Below are 16,311 nucleotides of genomic sequence, written 5' to 3'. Positions count from 1 at the left end.
CCTCTCCTCCTGTGTCACTGTCTGTATTCGTCTGTCATTTGCAACCCCTATTTAATGTACAGTGGTGCGTAATATGTTGGCGCTATAAAAACTAGAGAACTCTCTTCCCAAATTTTTGTTTTAAGGTCATTACAAAGAAAAGGAGGTTGTTCTTTGTGTCTAGAGGAAATTTATCTCCAGATAAGGAAGGGATTCTTCACTGTAAGGTCTGTGAAAATGTGGAATCGGCTCCCTCAGGAAGTAGTTTCAGCAACTACTATAGTTTGTTTAAAGAAAAAGCTGGGTACTTTTCTAGAAGCGCAGAATATAACTAGGTATTAGGCTGGGTATTATTTTTTTGCCTTCTTCTAGATTGACTATGTCCATAGGGTTTTATATCTGGGATATGTTTATTTCCGTAGTGGTTGAACTTGATGAACATATGTCCATACCTTCCATTTGGTGTAATGCTGGTAATCAAGGCATCTTTTTTTGCAGATTTTTCAAATCTTGACAATTCTTGGTAAACTTCCTAAAGAAAAACAGAAGAGCATAAGTGTGCATAAGAGAAGTGCATAAATGCAGAAATTGCTTGTGCTTTTGTGTGGTGCCATCTTGTGTTCATTTATGTAGATAAATACAATACAATAGGCCTGATTTATTAAAGCTCTCCAAGGTTGGGGAGGATACACTTTCATCAGTGAAGCTAGGTGATTAAAGCAAACCTGGAATGGAGTTCCTAAAATAATTTGCTATTTGTTTTGAAAGCAAATGTTTTGTATCCTGGACCAGATCCATTCCAGGTTTGCTGGATAACCCAGCTTCACTGATGAAAGTGTATCCTATCGAGCCTTGGAGAGCTTTAATAAATTAGGCCCAATGACTTGATCAATAGCAGAATTAAACAAGGCTTACATTAATTATAAAGACGCAACAGAGACAAAGCAAAGCTGCATAAAAAAGGAGCAGCTTTATACAAAAGTAAAGGTACACCCTTTTTAGATTCTTTTCTTGATTTTAATGTGAAAAGATTTTAATTTCCTTGGGCAAATTCTTTCTTCTCAAAAGAGATGCCCTAGCAAGTAGTTTAAAATGGAACAATTTAATCTACAGGTATTAGGTTTTTTAGGTTCACAAGTTTGTGTTGTACCTAGAATAGCATGTGACTTTTTTGTAATGCAACGCATGGCAATGCACTGTGGGGCACAATAGTGCAGGTAAGTTGCCTTAGTACACTGGGGTTACTTTGCAAATGGGCTTTCTAGATCTATTGTGGTATTTTGGCAGCCCATTAAAAAATAGGCTGCTATACAGCAACATACATGACATACATACATATAATACACATGACATACAGAAGATTGAACGGTATTTTAACCGGGGCTTTTAATTTTGCTGCACATCAGTACATTACTAAACTGTTGACATCTATTGTGCAAACAAACACCAAAAGCCACAACAAATTGCTATCTGACCTTGCTTAGAGTCTGTGGCTGGTAAAAAAAATCTGTTCTACAGTGTCTTTTTTTAGGACATCTGTCAAGGACTTTTTTTTAGGAATTTTTTCATGACACTTTTTCTTCCTTAGCTTAACTTAAAGAAAAATTGACAGCAACAAAGTTAATAAGGAGCTGTCAGCACATAACAGGCACTTCCTAGGTGCCATCACATGAAGGTAGGTTTATTCTGTGCAGCAAAGAGCATCTATTGCCTATCTTAGCCCTGTCCTGGTCTGTCTTGCTCTTTCAGCAGAAGGTGAGTTGTTGGAAACTACTGAAATAAACTACTTACCACAATCTTAACAATGGATGCAACATTTTGTTTTATGACTAACTTGGCAGATGTTGGCATCAGAGTACCCTTGGTGATTTAGAAAACCCTTTCAGAGACTAGGAAGGGCTTGGCTCTGAGTATAATCCATGTGAATTTATCCTAACAATATTTTGTCATCATATACTACAGTACATACAATTTCTTGAAAATACATGAATGGCAGTAAATGTACCTCTGCTTCTTTCTTCTTTCTAAGGATCTTCTGTGCCTCTATGGCTCTTAAGGTTCGGTTTGCTGGAGGTTTAGGAATCTGCACAATTGCTGCCTGAATCCGAGCCATAATTTCATTTTGTCTCCTTCTTGCTCGACGAAGCTAGTAAAGGTAATCAAAAGCAAATTTGTATTGTGTTGTTTCTTTCCTAATTTGTTGTCATTTTAGGGAACCGATTGCTTTTAGTATACTGTGAGATTATTTTCAACTCTTATGTCATAAATGGTACAAGATTGTGCAACGAATTATGTCCTTTCATTAAGCGTTAGCAGGTATTTTCTAGCTTTATATATTTATCCTTGTTGCAAATGAACTTAATATTCACCTTTTACTGTAACTGATAACTGTACTTAAAAAGAAAGTGAACTTAATATTTATGCCCTCTTCCCCTACAAAGATACATATTTACCTTAAGACAAGGAAACATCATGAATACCAATTGAATGCCCCCCCCCCCCATTCTGCTGTAGAAAAAGAGAAGATCTGAATGCAGGTGTGCCCCTTAACCATGTATTAAAAGCAATTTGGTCTTTTCCAATATTTTTGTGTTTTGTCATGGTAAACTACCAAGGCAAATAGTAATAACAGAATAACTAATAGAAGGGTAGGGCAGCACGATGGCTCAGAGGTTAGCACTCTAGCCTCAAATCACAGCCAGAACACTATATGCATGGAGTTTGCAGGTTCTCCCTGTGTTTCTGTGAGTTTCCTCCGGATACTCTGGTTTCCTCCCACGTTCCAAAAACATGCAGATAGGGTATTTGGCTTTCCCCCACAATTAACCTTAGACTGTATTAAAAGACATATGACTATAGTAGGGACATTACTGATTGGGAGATTGTGAGGCCCGTTGAGGGACAGTTACTGACATGACTATGAACTATGTTGGCGCTATATAAATAATGTGTACTAATAATTGGTGCTTGTAGAAGAGCTTAAAACATTTTTTTCTAGATTTTCATTATGTTTAATATTTTTTTTTTCTAAGTACCGCATTAAAAATATAACACCACAGATGAACACTGCAGCCTGAATGTTCATTTACAAGGAAAAGTCTTTTTCTTAAGAGATGGATGTAATGCAATGAAAAATATATGGGGAACCAGTTATATCTACATGCCAGCATACTCATGTTATTGTCCAACATGACATACAGCAACTGTAGGACTTATAGTGCATCAAAGAACAGACAACAGTGGTTACATATTTAATATGAATGTAGGAGCCAGCAAACCTTTGAATGTCAAATAAATTATTCTTACCTTTTCAATATCCTGCATTCTCAATTCCTCCTGTATCTTCTGGATTTTCTTTAATTCATCATTCTGTATTTGGGCCATCTTTTCATCCATCTCTTTTGCTTTTAGATCAAACTGTTCGGTTACTTGCTGCAAATTTAAATCTGTCTGGCGAGGAATCAGTGTCTTTAGACGCTAGAAGAGAGAATAACAGATAGAACAGCTTTTACTTTAAAATATAATTACACAGATTCCAAATACTTTAAAATTTAATTACACAGATTCCAAAGGATATCATGATTAGCCATCAATTTAAATTACAGGTTTGAAGGTACTGTCCCATTGAATCCATGAGAAGCATTCTGTAACAGCAGAATATACAAACCTCAACAAGTTATCTAGTAATATTTTACATCTTAGCAAAGTAGTGTACTGTGAGGTACTTGGAAAGAAGGAAGGACAGTACAAACCTTCAGATTTTAGTAGTCTCAAAAAAGAAATAAAATATTTATAATCATTATTAACTCACCTCTCTATACATTTCTGTGCCGATACCTTGCAGCTTTGCAGGAGCAGCCGGTCTCAACGTCTCCAGAGCAACTCCTGTGAGGCCGGCTTTTTTCTTCTTCTGCAGAGCAATGTATAATTGGTAGAGAAGCCTAGTGGCAGCTCCATGTTGCTCTGACATGATATTCTGGGCCACATTCTGGTCGAATGGGATGCCTAATAGCTGCAAAGTGGGCTCCACTCGGGTAAAATTGTTCAACTTGGCATTGGCTGCCCTGAGGTGAACAGAAATTGCATGTGAATACACCTGTAGATTTGAAGATACTTAAAAAATATTTTAGGGAACAGGATAGTGCCAGAATATTGATATGCATTGAAATGATTAAATATATATTGTTATGTGAGTAAGTTACCCATATTAAGCAGTCTCATTGCTGTCACCCACTACTTCAGATCTATTTGCTACAGGATTTAAAAAAAAACAAAAAAAAAAAAACAGCTCTACTACATGATGTGTAAAATAAGAAACCCATGAAAACCTGATATGGCAAAAAATTATTCAAGGTAATAATTCTGTAGATGGCTTTTATTGCTTTCAAACATCTGTGCACCTCTGGAACCCAAACTGTAGCAAAGATTTTTGTCTCACTTTGGATTAACTAGAAAAAGATAAACAACCTTGGTCAGGGTTTAGCTGCCGATGCAGCCATTGAGGATATTTCCTCCCTCCTCTGTCAGTGTGTCACTAAAAATGAATAGTATGTGTTCTTAGATACAGAACACATGTCACAGCTCCTCTAGGGCTGCAGGAGCATTTAGGGGAGCAGAACTGTCAGCATAGCAGAGCTCTGCTCCCTGATTGGCTGAGGAAAGGGAAATCCTGATGATGCTTGAGCTGTCATCAGGGTTTCCCTTTTCTCAGCCAATCACAATGTACTAGAGGTGAATAGGGACGAGTCTCCCCATTCATGTCTAGTGCTGAACGACTGAGAAATCACAAAGCACTGGAGGTAAATGGGGAGCCTTGTCCTCATTCAACCCCTAGTGCCCCGGGATCCCACATTGTCAGGAGTCCCACAGCTGTGCTCATATTTTGAATGCAGCTGTGGAAATCCTCCTGTCATTGTGGGATAACCTGTAAAAAACGTTTAATTACACAAACACACATTTAGGAAAATACTTTAAGATGAAAGCCTCGTCCTATTTTTTACACATATTTTCACCCTTTCAGGGAATGAGTAAGGGGTTTTAAGCACCCCTGTACTCATTCAACAGGGTGGGGTGATGGAGATCCTAGAGCCTCCCTATTAAAGGGGGCTTCCAGATTCCAAAGTCCTGCTAAAAATGTTTTCCCACGTTTACCCTGCATTTTAATTTTTAAAATGTTGCAAGCAAGGTTTAAGATAAAGCTAATAAATTTGCCTCAAGGAACCGTCCTGGTGTAGATTCGCCTTTTGGAATGCATGGGAATTTCAAACATGGGCTTTTAAAGCCACAGATTATACATTGCGGAAATTGTCCATGTAGACCAAGCCTAAAGGGTATCCAGCTAAGTAATTTTCCTTGTAGGGATGGAATAAAGCCCCTATAAGCATTTCCCCTCAGGTACAGTATCATACAACTGTTTCACTAGATAGGAAGTGAGCGAAGAAAAAAAAAGTTGGGGGGGGGGGGACTTTTATCATTCCCTTACTCTACTGCCTGTCAGATTGTTAGGTGAAACTATTGTCATTGGAACAGGAAATGAGGGGGATATTAATAATGTCCATAAAGAAGGCCCTTGTCTCTGCTCTATCCAGAATTCCTGCTTTCGGGAGGGTGAAAAAAATTACCATGTTACTAATTAATATGATGTTACTGATAATTTCCTGCAAACAGGCCTCACCTGCTTTGAGAGAAATGGTCAAAATCATCTTGTAACTGATATCTGTGCAACACTTCTCCAATGAGATATCCTGTGGCAAACTCCTTGGCAAAACTCTTAGGTTCTAGAAACAAAGGTAAAGCAAAGCTGAAATTTATTCTGCTTACAAATGAGCAAATAATAAAAGTAAATTTTCTACTATCTACCAATCTACTAACAATGCAAACTCTGTTACTGTGCTAAACTGCAACGGTCACTCAACTACCTGCTTTCTATGTAACCCACTTTATGAAGATTTCACAGAGCTCTGCACATGTGAGCTGAACGAGTCTCCTTCCTAAAATCTGTGCAGTAACATTACTTTTTGTCTGCTCTTCTACCAAGGCACGTGAATAAAACTGATAGATGTGAAAAAAAGATCTTATTATTGACACTTCTATATATACTGGGTATTCTGAGGAACAACGAGGAGCCTGCAGTGGGAGTGTTTCAGAACACCTTTGTTACATTACAAGAAGGCAAATAAAAGGGTTCCCAGATAACCAGAACATTAACACAAAGGAATGTGGTGAACGGGTATGAAACATCTATGCCTGAATAACATTGGACCCAAAAATGTGTTTCTCAACCAGGGTTTCTCCGGAGGTTGCTAGGGGCTCCATGAGCAATGAGCAATTTTCACCTCTCAGGTCAGTTTAAGTGCTACCAATGATCCTTTTGGCTATCTGTAAGGGTGACATTCTTCCCACTGGTCACCAATGTAAGAAACATTCTTCTCAATTACCACCTCACTATCGTACTGTGAGCTGCGGAAAAAGTAATTATTGAAAGGGTTCCCCAAGACCTAAAAGTTATTTCAAGTGTTCCCCCATGTTAAAAATGCTGAGAAAGGCTGAACTTATGGTAACAATGACTTCATAATGAGTGATGTTTCTGTGAATTGTAACTGTGAGATAAAATCAAAGGTTTTTAAACATTTTTTTTTTGTATTTTAGCCCTATTTCTGTCAACGTGCTAAATAAAGTTCAGGACAGTTTTTGCTGTCCCAATGGTCTGACCCCCGTGCAGAGTGATAACTTCTGTACTCCATTCAACAATGTTCATGCTCCCTTTCTGTTCTCGGACCAAAGTAGTTATCCCTGTGTACTGGGCATGTCAGATCGTTGGAGATAGACCACTGCTTCCCACTGATATTTAGGGTGGTGATGGTCTTTATCTTTGGAATGCTTCAGATAACAAATGTCAGATAGAACAGAAAGCAAGCAAGAATACCATTAATGAGAACTAAGCAAAAAATAGGGGGCTATTTAGAAAGCTGTAATTCTGATATTCGACTTGTGGAGACCCAATCGCTGACATGGGTTTGGAAAATTCTCCTTTGCAGAATGTTAGCTTCAGTCACTATAGAAAGACACCACAGAAAGAATTGCATATTTGACTGTAGTTTGAATTTTTCTACACCAGTCTTTTTACTATGGGGGAACACTTGAAAAATCTTTCAGGTCCCAGGGAAACCCATTACATTACAAGACATTACAGTACATTAGATTGCTGGTAAGTGGTAAAAATGCCCCTTACATTGTTGGCCAATGGGAAGAATTATAGATACCAAAATGGATTCCTGGTATCAGTGATAAGCAACCTGGGAGGCACAAATTACTCATTGCCCAAAGAACCCCTAGTAACCTATGCCGAAAATCTAGGACTCCGTGGACTGAGAAACATTGCTCTAAAATAAAACAGAAGAAAACACAAACACAAGCAAAGTTTTTTGCTTCACCAAAAACAATCACTTTGGTAAATACACAAAAAATTGGATTTTCAATATGCTGGTATTTGACTGATGTCTCCCTATAAGTCTGAATAAATACTACAGGGTTAAATCACTAAAAAACAAAATCCAGAGCGCTATTTCCGACTGGCATCATGAGCACATAATAAACAGTAGAAGCATGTGAAGAGCAAGTCCACAGGGACGCAAATGTTTATTCTCCCTTGTATCATCATCTTGTTCTTGTTTGTTTGCTGCAAGGAAGGTTGATGCAGATACAGAGAAGAGAATTTCCAAATTCCATCATCACAGTAATATTTTTCAGTACAGTAATTTTTATGAACAGTAAATTATAGTGCAAAGAACTTTCTAGCTGCAAAACATGGTTAGTTTTCTGGCTGGCTTGATTCAAGCATCTGTGTAGCGGTAATGCACATGGATAAAGTCATGTGTTAAAATGCTTTCTAATTATGTACGAAACCGCCAATTTCAATTTGGATATCGCAAATCCCTACCCTGATCTCTGTCCCTGGTGCAGTCGGATCCTGAGGGAAGATATGTCTTGGTGCAGGGTAGAGTGGATAATCAAGTGTTTACTTTTGGTAATATCTACTTGCCGAATTCAAATCGGTTATCTTGTTTAGAACATATGCTGGATCTGGTGACTGAACTTGGGACTGGTACAGTGGTGATCAAGGGTGATCTTAACATAACACTCAATCCACCGCTGGATGGTAGACATCTGGCGCATTCAACATCCAGGGGAGAGGGATTATACTTTTTATTCTCCAGTCCTTAAGACATACTCTAGGCTTGTCCCACATGATGTTATTCCTCAGGTACTTGATTCAATTATTGGTGATTTTTCTTTTTCAGATCATGCTCAGATCACTGAACTGGTTCTCATGGCAGCTATTCAGGTTCCCAGATCCACTACCTGGAGGCTCTACCTGAGATGTTGTTGGAGTTCCCATGGATCCCTGAGAAAATTGAACAGGAGCCTACCTCCTTTTTCTCGCAAAATGTAGGAACAACCCAAAATCCTCTTCTTGTGTGGGAGGCACATAAAATGTTTTGTTCGGGGTCTCCTTATTCAACAGGGGAGCAGACTCAAGAAATCCAAAACTGAACAGCTTAGTAACCCTCTCCGTGAGTTACATCAATTAGAAACTAAACATAAACAGTTGCATACAGACGAATTGGAGTCAAACATGCTCGCAGTGCGTGAAAAAATTAACACCATAGAGATAAAGGCAAATTTCAGCTGCTTAAATGTAGGCATTTTTACTACGAAGATGCAAATAAGTGTGGAAAGGTCTTAGCCCCTGCCATGAATTCCAAAAAAGCCTCTATGTATAAGTATGCTACCAAAGCAGTTGCCCAAATTTTTAAAAAAAACTACAGCAATTTATACAATTTGCGAAGTGGTTCCCCTGGGCCCCCCGAAAAAAATTGCACTTATTCGGGAATACCTCAAAGCCTCTGACTTTCCTACTTTATCTACGGAGACCATATAAATGTTTGAAAAGCCGATCACCATTACTGAGTTGCAGATGGCTATAAAGCGTGCGGCCTCCGGTAAAGCACCAGGTCCAGGTGGGCTTACCTTAGTATCTCTTAAATGCTGCGAAGGCATGCATTCCTGCAATGTGGAAGTGTGACAGACCGCCAACCCTTGGGCACTGGCTAAGGAAGGTGGCAGATGTTTACCGTATGGACGACCTGATGACAGCTGGGATGAATGAGATTACTGGGTTCAGTAATGAACAAGACAGACTATATCCCTTCTGCAATATGCATTCTTACCTGTCTGATCATCATTACGTCTGTCATAAATTGCATGAGCAGTAGTTACGTCATCCCAACCATTCTAGATGGTTGAAGATTGAATCAAAGATTGATTTAAAGAAGAGAATAAGAAAAAAGATGGAAGCACCCGCAATGGAATGGGGACAAATGAGTATAAAAAGTGTTTAGTTCTAGTAACCCACTAGATTCATTTAGCACACATCAAATGGATACAACAAGACAACTTTATTATATACTTCAAGCAGACCTAAACTAAAAATTTGTACTTTACTTAAAAGGGTGGATAACCTTTTATTTAAAGTAAAAATTGTATTTTTTTTTTAGGTGCAACAGAATGGGACCGCAAAGCCGTCCGGGATACCTACGTCACGCATCCCAGGAGGCTCTTGGCTGCTCCTTCTGCACATGCCTTCATCTCAGGCATGCGCAGAAGGATCCCTTTCTTTAATTAAAAAAAAATCTCATGTATGCACAGTGGGATCATCAATCTTTTTATCCATCTACTTCAACCGATCTCACACCTGCGTAGTGCAAGATTGGGTGACATAGGAGAAGAAGAACCCGGAAGAAGAGAGAAGATGTCCACACCCAGTGCAGCCAAAGACGCATGCAACCTAGGCTTTCTTCATTATTTTTAAATACAGTAAAGGGGGTGAGGTTGCAGAGGTTCTGTTTTTTGTTGTTTTTTTTGACTACATTAGAAAGATGTCTTTACCCAGGACAAAAAATAAAGAGAATAGGATTCCTCAGCTTAGGAAGTCAAAAAGAAAAGACACCTGAAAGAAAATCTAATCATTCTTCACATTAGACAGATTTTCTCCAATACTGAAGATTATGTTTCCAAGGGGTTTATAAGTATTTTTTTGCCTTCCTCTGGAATACCTAAGTATAAAAGGTTTTATCTGGAATAGGTTGGTCTCTAGCATGTTTTTTAGACTTATGCCTTTTTTTAACTTGACTATCCAGGTAACTATAAACTGAACCCGGGCAACCAAGCAAACCAGGAAAACATTTCTTAAAAATCTTTTGCTATTATTTTTTCTTTTCAAATGTTTTTAATCCTGGGCCAGAACTATACCATGTTTGCTGGATCACCCAGGTTCTCCCATGGTAGTTAATCCAAATTCGATTATCAAGTGAGTTACTGATCTGGAACAAGCTCACAACCACTTATGTCTGAAAAGTCCTCATACCTGTCCTGTAGCTCCAGTAATAATGACGTTAGACTGTAGGTGGCTGTCTGCATATTTATGTCCTCACAAATTTGCGGTGATGCGGTGATTGGCAGTTAAATTATGGGTACTTTTTTTGCAATCATTTTTGAGTTTGTCTTTTGAGATAATAATGTATATATATGAATGCCCTGATTAAAGAAGCTGTTCACTAAACCAGGGTCCACCCCCATTGTCCAGGCTTTCTGGGTCTTCTTAAATCACCAAAAAATAGAAAGCAAGAAGATGCTTTACTTCATCACCTTGCCTAGACACAACATACAGAAAATGGTTAGGTAACTTTCATAATAACTTTTTCATTTTAGTTACATTCTCCTCCTATGACGTGCCTGCTTAAAAGCCAGCCAGATAATCCAAAAGCAAATAATGAAGAAGCACTGGCAGGAGGACATCGTTTTGATCACAGTGTTATATTACCAGCACTTTGCAATAGAGCCTGATGGTCTCACACTTCTGGTCCACCTTCCCCCAGTCTGAATTAAATAGTAAATTGTATTTAAACAAATGCAATAAATATACACATCCAGCTGGATTTCAGCTTTATTAACAATCCAACTTCTATCTGTTCCACAATACACAGTTCCTATGCACTACCTTTGGTTATAACAAAAGTCTTGCTCTTGTGCACAGGAAAGCCTCTTCTAGATATTCTCTGGGGATCCATTAGGAAAACACACAAGGTCCACTAAGGTAAATCACCTCTGTAACTAAAGCAAAGGTACAGAGGCTGCCAAAAATTATAGGTGTGTGTTGTGTTAGGATGTGAAGCAGTCCAAAGGGAAAAGGTGATTGAGGCAGTCAGGTTTCCAAATGAGCTTTTGTGATTGAAGCTACAAAATGTTCCCCTATAAATACTTCACTTGATGTATACTTAATAAAAGATGTAAAGTGGCGACAAAGGAAAAGGTAATAGTGACACCATTTATGGGTTCTGGTGCTTTCTTCTGATATGAAAGCATGATATCTGAGATATAAATAGAATTGGACATTTATAAAGACCATCAAAGTATATGCAGAGAAAGGATAGATAACTGCATGTAATTCAAAGAGCTATGAAGAATAGTGTAATTTCTCCTTGGACCTTACTATAAGGGTTTGCTTAAACCCCCGGGGGCCAGGGGGGGGGGGGGGGGGGGGGGGGGGGGGTTAGTGCTGATGCTAGGGGTGTAAGCAGGGAAAGTAGATCTTCCATCCTAAATTTCAACTTATATTAAAAGCAGACACATCCAATTAAAAAAAAAATTAGAAAAATAATAACACAACTTTATATTGAATTTAATAAATTTATATGGGGCGTACGATTTGAATTTCATGATCCTCGGCATCTACTGACCTGTATTGTACTAGTAGTGAAAGAGGGCATTACTAACATTGTGAAATACCTAAAGAGAGTATGAATGTGGGGTGAGTAGCATACAGTATGTACAGAGATCAATAGTAATTAGTAGGAAGGGTATAGTGTTGGGTATGAATACATCTGGTACTAGTGTTATAGCTAACATCTATAGTTTTATGACAAAAATGGGAAAGAACGAAAAAGAGGGGTCTTTCTTTTGATGTTTATATTCAAAATACAATACAATAAAACATTGTGTGAGACATATAACAAAGTAACAGTTAACTAGACTCTCATATCCCCTTCCCTACTGCATTCAGATCCTGCAAGTAGGGGGGGGGGGGGTTGTTTGGTTCCTATAAACTTTAGAAAGGTATTGCTATTATTATATTGGGGAAGAAAAAAAGTGGATCCCTATTAGTTCCTGTGGACAGACCAGATCCAGGATGTGTACCCTAGTGGGTGAGGTCCTTAAGTCCCTTAATTCCTGACGCATTTTGCCATATTGGCTTCATCAGGGAAGCTTGAGACATAAATTACTAAATTAATCACATGATAAACGTCATAAAGAAGGTAAGTAGATACATAAATGCATTCAGTGATTAGAACAATTCATATTATATAATTTGAGAGAATACATTATTGCTCTTTCATTAACTATGTCACTATGTATACTGTAATTGTTACAAGTATAGAATATCAAAATTGTACGCAACAATCCAATAAACATAAATATGTATGTCTTCAGGTGATGAAATGGAATATCCTTATCCCAATTTAAAGGGTTGGATGAATCTAAATGAAGCTTATTAGAGTTCTTCATTATTAATGTTTTGGTTTTCTTTACTTTTGATTCACTTATTATATGTATTTAAATATATTCACTTGTGGCTTGAATATTGGATGATTTATAATAATCACAGGCCAGTCTGTGGGGAACTTTGGCTTAATCATGAAACGCCGGTATAGAACAAAGCAGGATATTTACAGCTGGTTTGTTTTTAGCAGCAGCTGCTCCATTACAAACATTCAGATACCACCTGGCACCTTCCCAGACAAATGGTCAGTGTGAACCAGGCCCAAAAACTGACCCTAAGGTACACACGTTCAATAATTGTCATTGGAAAAAAATCTTTCACAATCCTCTATGGATAAGGAAGGAGGGAGAACACTAGTGCGGCACCCCGATCTGCGTACTCCTCTTCACTTGAAATGCGATCGTTCATCATTCATTGTCCATGGATCCGCCAGGGTGGATCCATGAACTATGAGCGCTGTACATAAGCCAGACTCTCTTTCAATATCAGCTTAAAGGCGAATCTCGGACGAGAATCATCTGACATGTGTACGTAGCACCCCCCTGGCTCCACCACTGCCGGCTACTCCTTTCATTGTAGTTCCAAGTTAGGATTTACTATCAAGTGCCTAGAGATAGCCAAACTGTGCTGTAACATGCACAACAGTGCTAAAAGTGTTAAATAAAATGAAATAAATGCAATCAGGTAAGTTTATTTTATTGCAGAAGGGGCAAAACCTATCCCTCCTGCAATAAAGATCTGCCTGACCACACATTTTTAATTTTTACATCTTTTTACACTTTAGGACAAAAGGATGTTAAATGTCAGCATCCAGATTTGTGGTCTCTATACAACTGCCCCCCTTCCCCGGAGGCTTTTCTGGTGACTATATTATGCATTTTAAAAACATATTTACCTTTTAACGTCCTTCTGCACATTTAAAAGAGCTCTTAAAACCTTAAAATCTTTTCATACTCACCTACCCATCTTCTGTCTCTTAAACCCCCAGCACTTTTCACCACTACATATCCCCTCTCTTATTGTGTGCTGCTTCCCTACTTCTTAGATTGTAAGCTCTTCGGGGCAGAGTCCTCCCCTCCTCCTGTGTCACTGTCTGTATTCGTCTGTCATTTGCAACCCCTATTTTTTGTACATCGCTGTGTAATATGTTGGCGCTATATAAATAGTGTTTATTAATATTAATAATGTCTTTCTGCCAATTATATAACAAGTCAGGTTCAATTTTATAACAAACTTCAGCACTGGGTGGTCCTTGTGCATGCAGAGAACACTTGTGATGTGAACACATCAGCCTCACTTCCTGAAATAAAACACTAATAATAAAGGGTGTCATGGTGATGCTTCTCCCAGGGGACGGTGCTGTGGCAGGGGTGTATGATTTGCCTAAATGTTCTGTGCCAAAATGTCCCCAGGGCTGCCATCAGAGGGAGGACAAGGCGTATTTCTGTACCAGGCCCCAATAAAAATATCTTGACTTTTGCCATGCTGGAACTTTTAGGCATGACGGAGGGAAGGCTCATGAAGTTTACATTATGAGGCCCAGAAAATTCTAATGGCATCCCTGGGTTTCCCTTCCAAGCAGGCTGCAATGTATACTGCAAATTGTATGTAAAAGCTTGGATCTCATGTGCACTCTGCTGCTTAAAGTAAAAGTGAGCTCAGAAAGTGAGATTTGCTAGGTGATAGGAAATATTAAGAATTGAGCCTAAGGAGCACCTTGAAAACAGCGCACTGGTATGTGGGGGTGCCTTGTAGCTGTATTTATGAAGTGTGAGTTCTGCCTCCAGCCTCTGGAGTAATCTCCGGTGACGTCACAGCTGTGCTGATCTATGTTCTGCTTGCTGGAGACTCTGACATGAGGAAGCAACGCCCTGCCAGTACCATAACACATGTGTGAGCAGTTCTGTAGTGCTGCCCCCATTCATTCTCTATAGAGCTGTAGCGAGGAGACGCCACATGTGCACATGTGTGAGCAGTTCCGTAATGCTGCCCCCATTCGTTGTCTATGGCTACTGGGGGGAGACGCCACATGTGATGGGGACAGAGTAACTGCACTTTTTTTTTCAGCATAGCCTCCCTGAGTCATTGAAGATGAATACGGTAGTTTCCAATAAACGCTCTTCAGAATTGTCATTTAAAAGCCATAATGTAAGAAACATTAAAGCCCAACTCCAGCTGAAAGGCTGCCAGTCAAGGAGATGATAGCAGACAAATTACAAGGGTTACAGCCCGTTCCTCCTAGCAGGGGGTGCTGACCCATCAGTGTACCCTGCATTCTGCAATCTGCTAACTTGAGGGCGGAGCTAAGCGAAGGGGCGTGGCTGCAATGCTGACTACAACATGAGGCATGCCGTGTGTCATCATGGCAGTCTGTGCCCCCAATGTGCAGCCGAGGGGTGAAAACTGAACATGACTTAGCATGATAAAAATTCCATAAGAAACCATAGAATCTGGAAATGGTATAAAATGAAAACATATTACATACACAGCCACATATATGAGGTTTTTTTTGTATTTTTCCTTCTTTCAAGCTATGTCCAGGCTGCCTATGTAATATAATACGAGATGGGAAATGCCTATTGGCCAGTTCAAGATAAAGCAGCCTAGGGTGACAACGCTGTTCCCCCATAGACATTTATACAGTAAGCGTTGTCACCCTCAGACAGAAACTGTGTTAATGGAGAAATCTCCAAATTTACTAAAGATAGAAAAACTTTTTTCTTTGTAGCTCCGTCCTCTCACCCGGCCAATAATTATTTAATTAGGGCTTAAAGCACAAAACTAATCATAACACTTCATAGCATTCACTCACCCACACGCCTGGACAGCCCCAGCTCCTCGTTCAGCCATTGACAGATAATCTCTGACATATTCCCGGTATCAGGGGGCCGCTCTACCCGGTATCATAACACTCGGTGTCCGGCTCTTCTCTCCCGACTTTCAGTCACATAGAAGCCCTGAAGCTGCCAGGCCGCGTCCCGTCTCCATGACAACCCGTAGCCACGCAGCTGTTACCATGGCCGTACTATAGAGATGGGAGCAATGCCGATTGTATATGCTGCATTGCAGCGCCACCTGGCGTCAAGACTGTAGAAATGGCCAAAAGTCTCAGTAGAGTAGGAAAATCAGTCCTGCAAGTCTTTCTTTTTCCTTCTTAATAAATTGCTAAACTCTGAAATCAAGAATAAGATTTGGTTATACTGTAATTTGTTTGTGCTTGGATTTGAACTGATGTTTTTCTTTACTTTGTTAGCAGTTCATCCTGTCTGTACACTTACTATCCTAGGGTGACAACGATTGTCCATGTACCATATAGAGGAGCAGTGTTGTCACCCTAGGAAGTGTGTTAATATTAAACATGCCTTATTTTTCTATCTGCAAATGAGGGACAGGTTGCTGTAGTTCACAAAAAGCTGGAAATTATTAAACAACAGTGCAGCACAGGAAATCATCAGCTTAACATTGTAAGCTCTTCGGGGCAGGGTCCTCTCCTCCTGTATCACTGTCTGTATTAGTCTGTCATTTTCAATCCCTATTTAATGTACAGCGCTGCGTAATATGTTGGCGCTATATAAATCCTGTTTAATAATAATAATAACATAACCCAATGTCAGTTTTGTTGGTTGTGCGTGTGGACTATGGGGAAAGCAGAGAAACAGGAGCCAACTGTGAACAGCTGACCCATGTGCTGAGGACATAGGTAGTGTGAGAGG

The 16,311-nt window shown here is 39.3% G+C and overlaps 1 protein-coding gene across 3 annotated transcripts in view; it reads right to left on the bottom strand.

Annotated features, from left to right (window-relative positions):
- The window catches only part of SPEF2 (sperm flagellar 2), an 81,891-nt gene extending 66,280 nt beyond the window's left edge, over positions 1 to 15,611 (bottom strand). For 2 of the 3 annotated variants that reach the window (XM_072416585.1, XM_072416586.1), the window contains exons 1-6: positions 15,411 to 15,607; positions 5,654 to 5,756; positions 3,791 to 4,043; positions 3,286 to 3,456; positions 1,985 to 2,125; positions 432 to 511 (exon numbers count right to left, since the gene is read on the bottom strand). In XM_072416585.1, the coding sequence (XP_072272686.1) occupies positions 432 to 511; positions 1,985 to 2,125; positions 3,286 to 3,456; positions 3,791 to 4,043; positions 5,654 to 5,756; positions 15,411 to 15,468 (806 nt within the window). In that variant the 5' untranslated portion in view covers positions 15,469 to 15,607. Of the gene's footprint in view, positions 1 to 431; positions 512 to 1,984; positions 2,126 to 3,285; positions 3,457 to 3,790; positions 4,044 to 5,653; positions 5,757 to 15,410 lie in introns of all 3 variants that reach the window. The other variant, XM_072416587.1, reaches the window with a different exon arrangement.
- Positions 15,612 to 16,311: the final 700 nt, after the last annotated feature.

This window comes from Pyxicephalus adspersus, chromosome 6 (genome assembly GCF_032062135.1).
Source record: "Pyxicephalus adspersus chromosome 6, UCB_Pads_2.0, whole genome shotgun sequence".
Classification (NCBI taxonomy): domain Eukaryota; kingdom Metazoa; phylum Chordata; class Amphibia; order Anura; family Pyxicephalidae; genus Pyxicephalus; species Pyxicephalus adspersus.
This window is presented reverse-complemented; position numbering and strand designations above follow the sequence as displayed.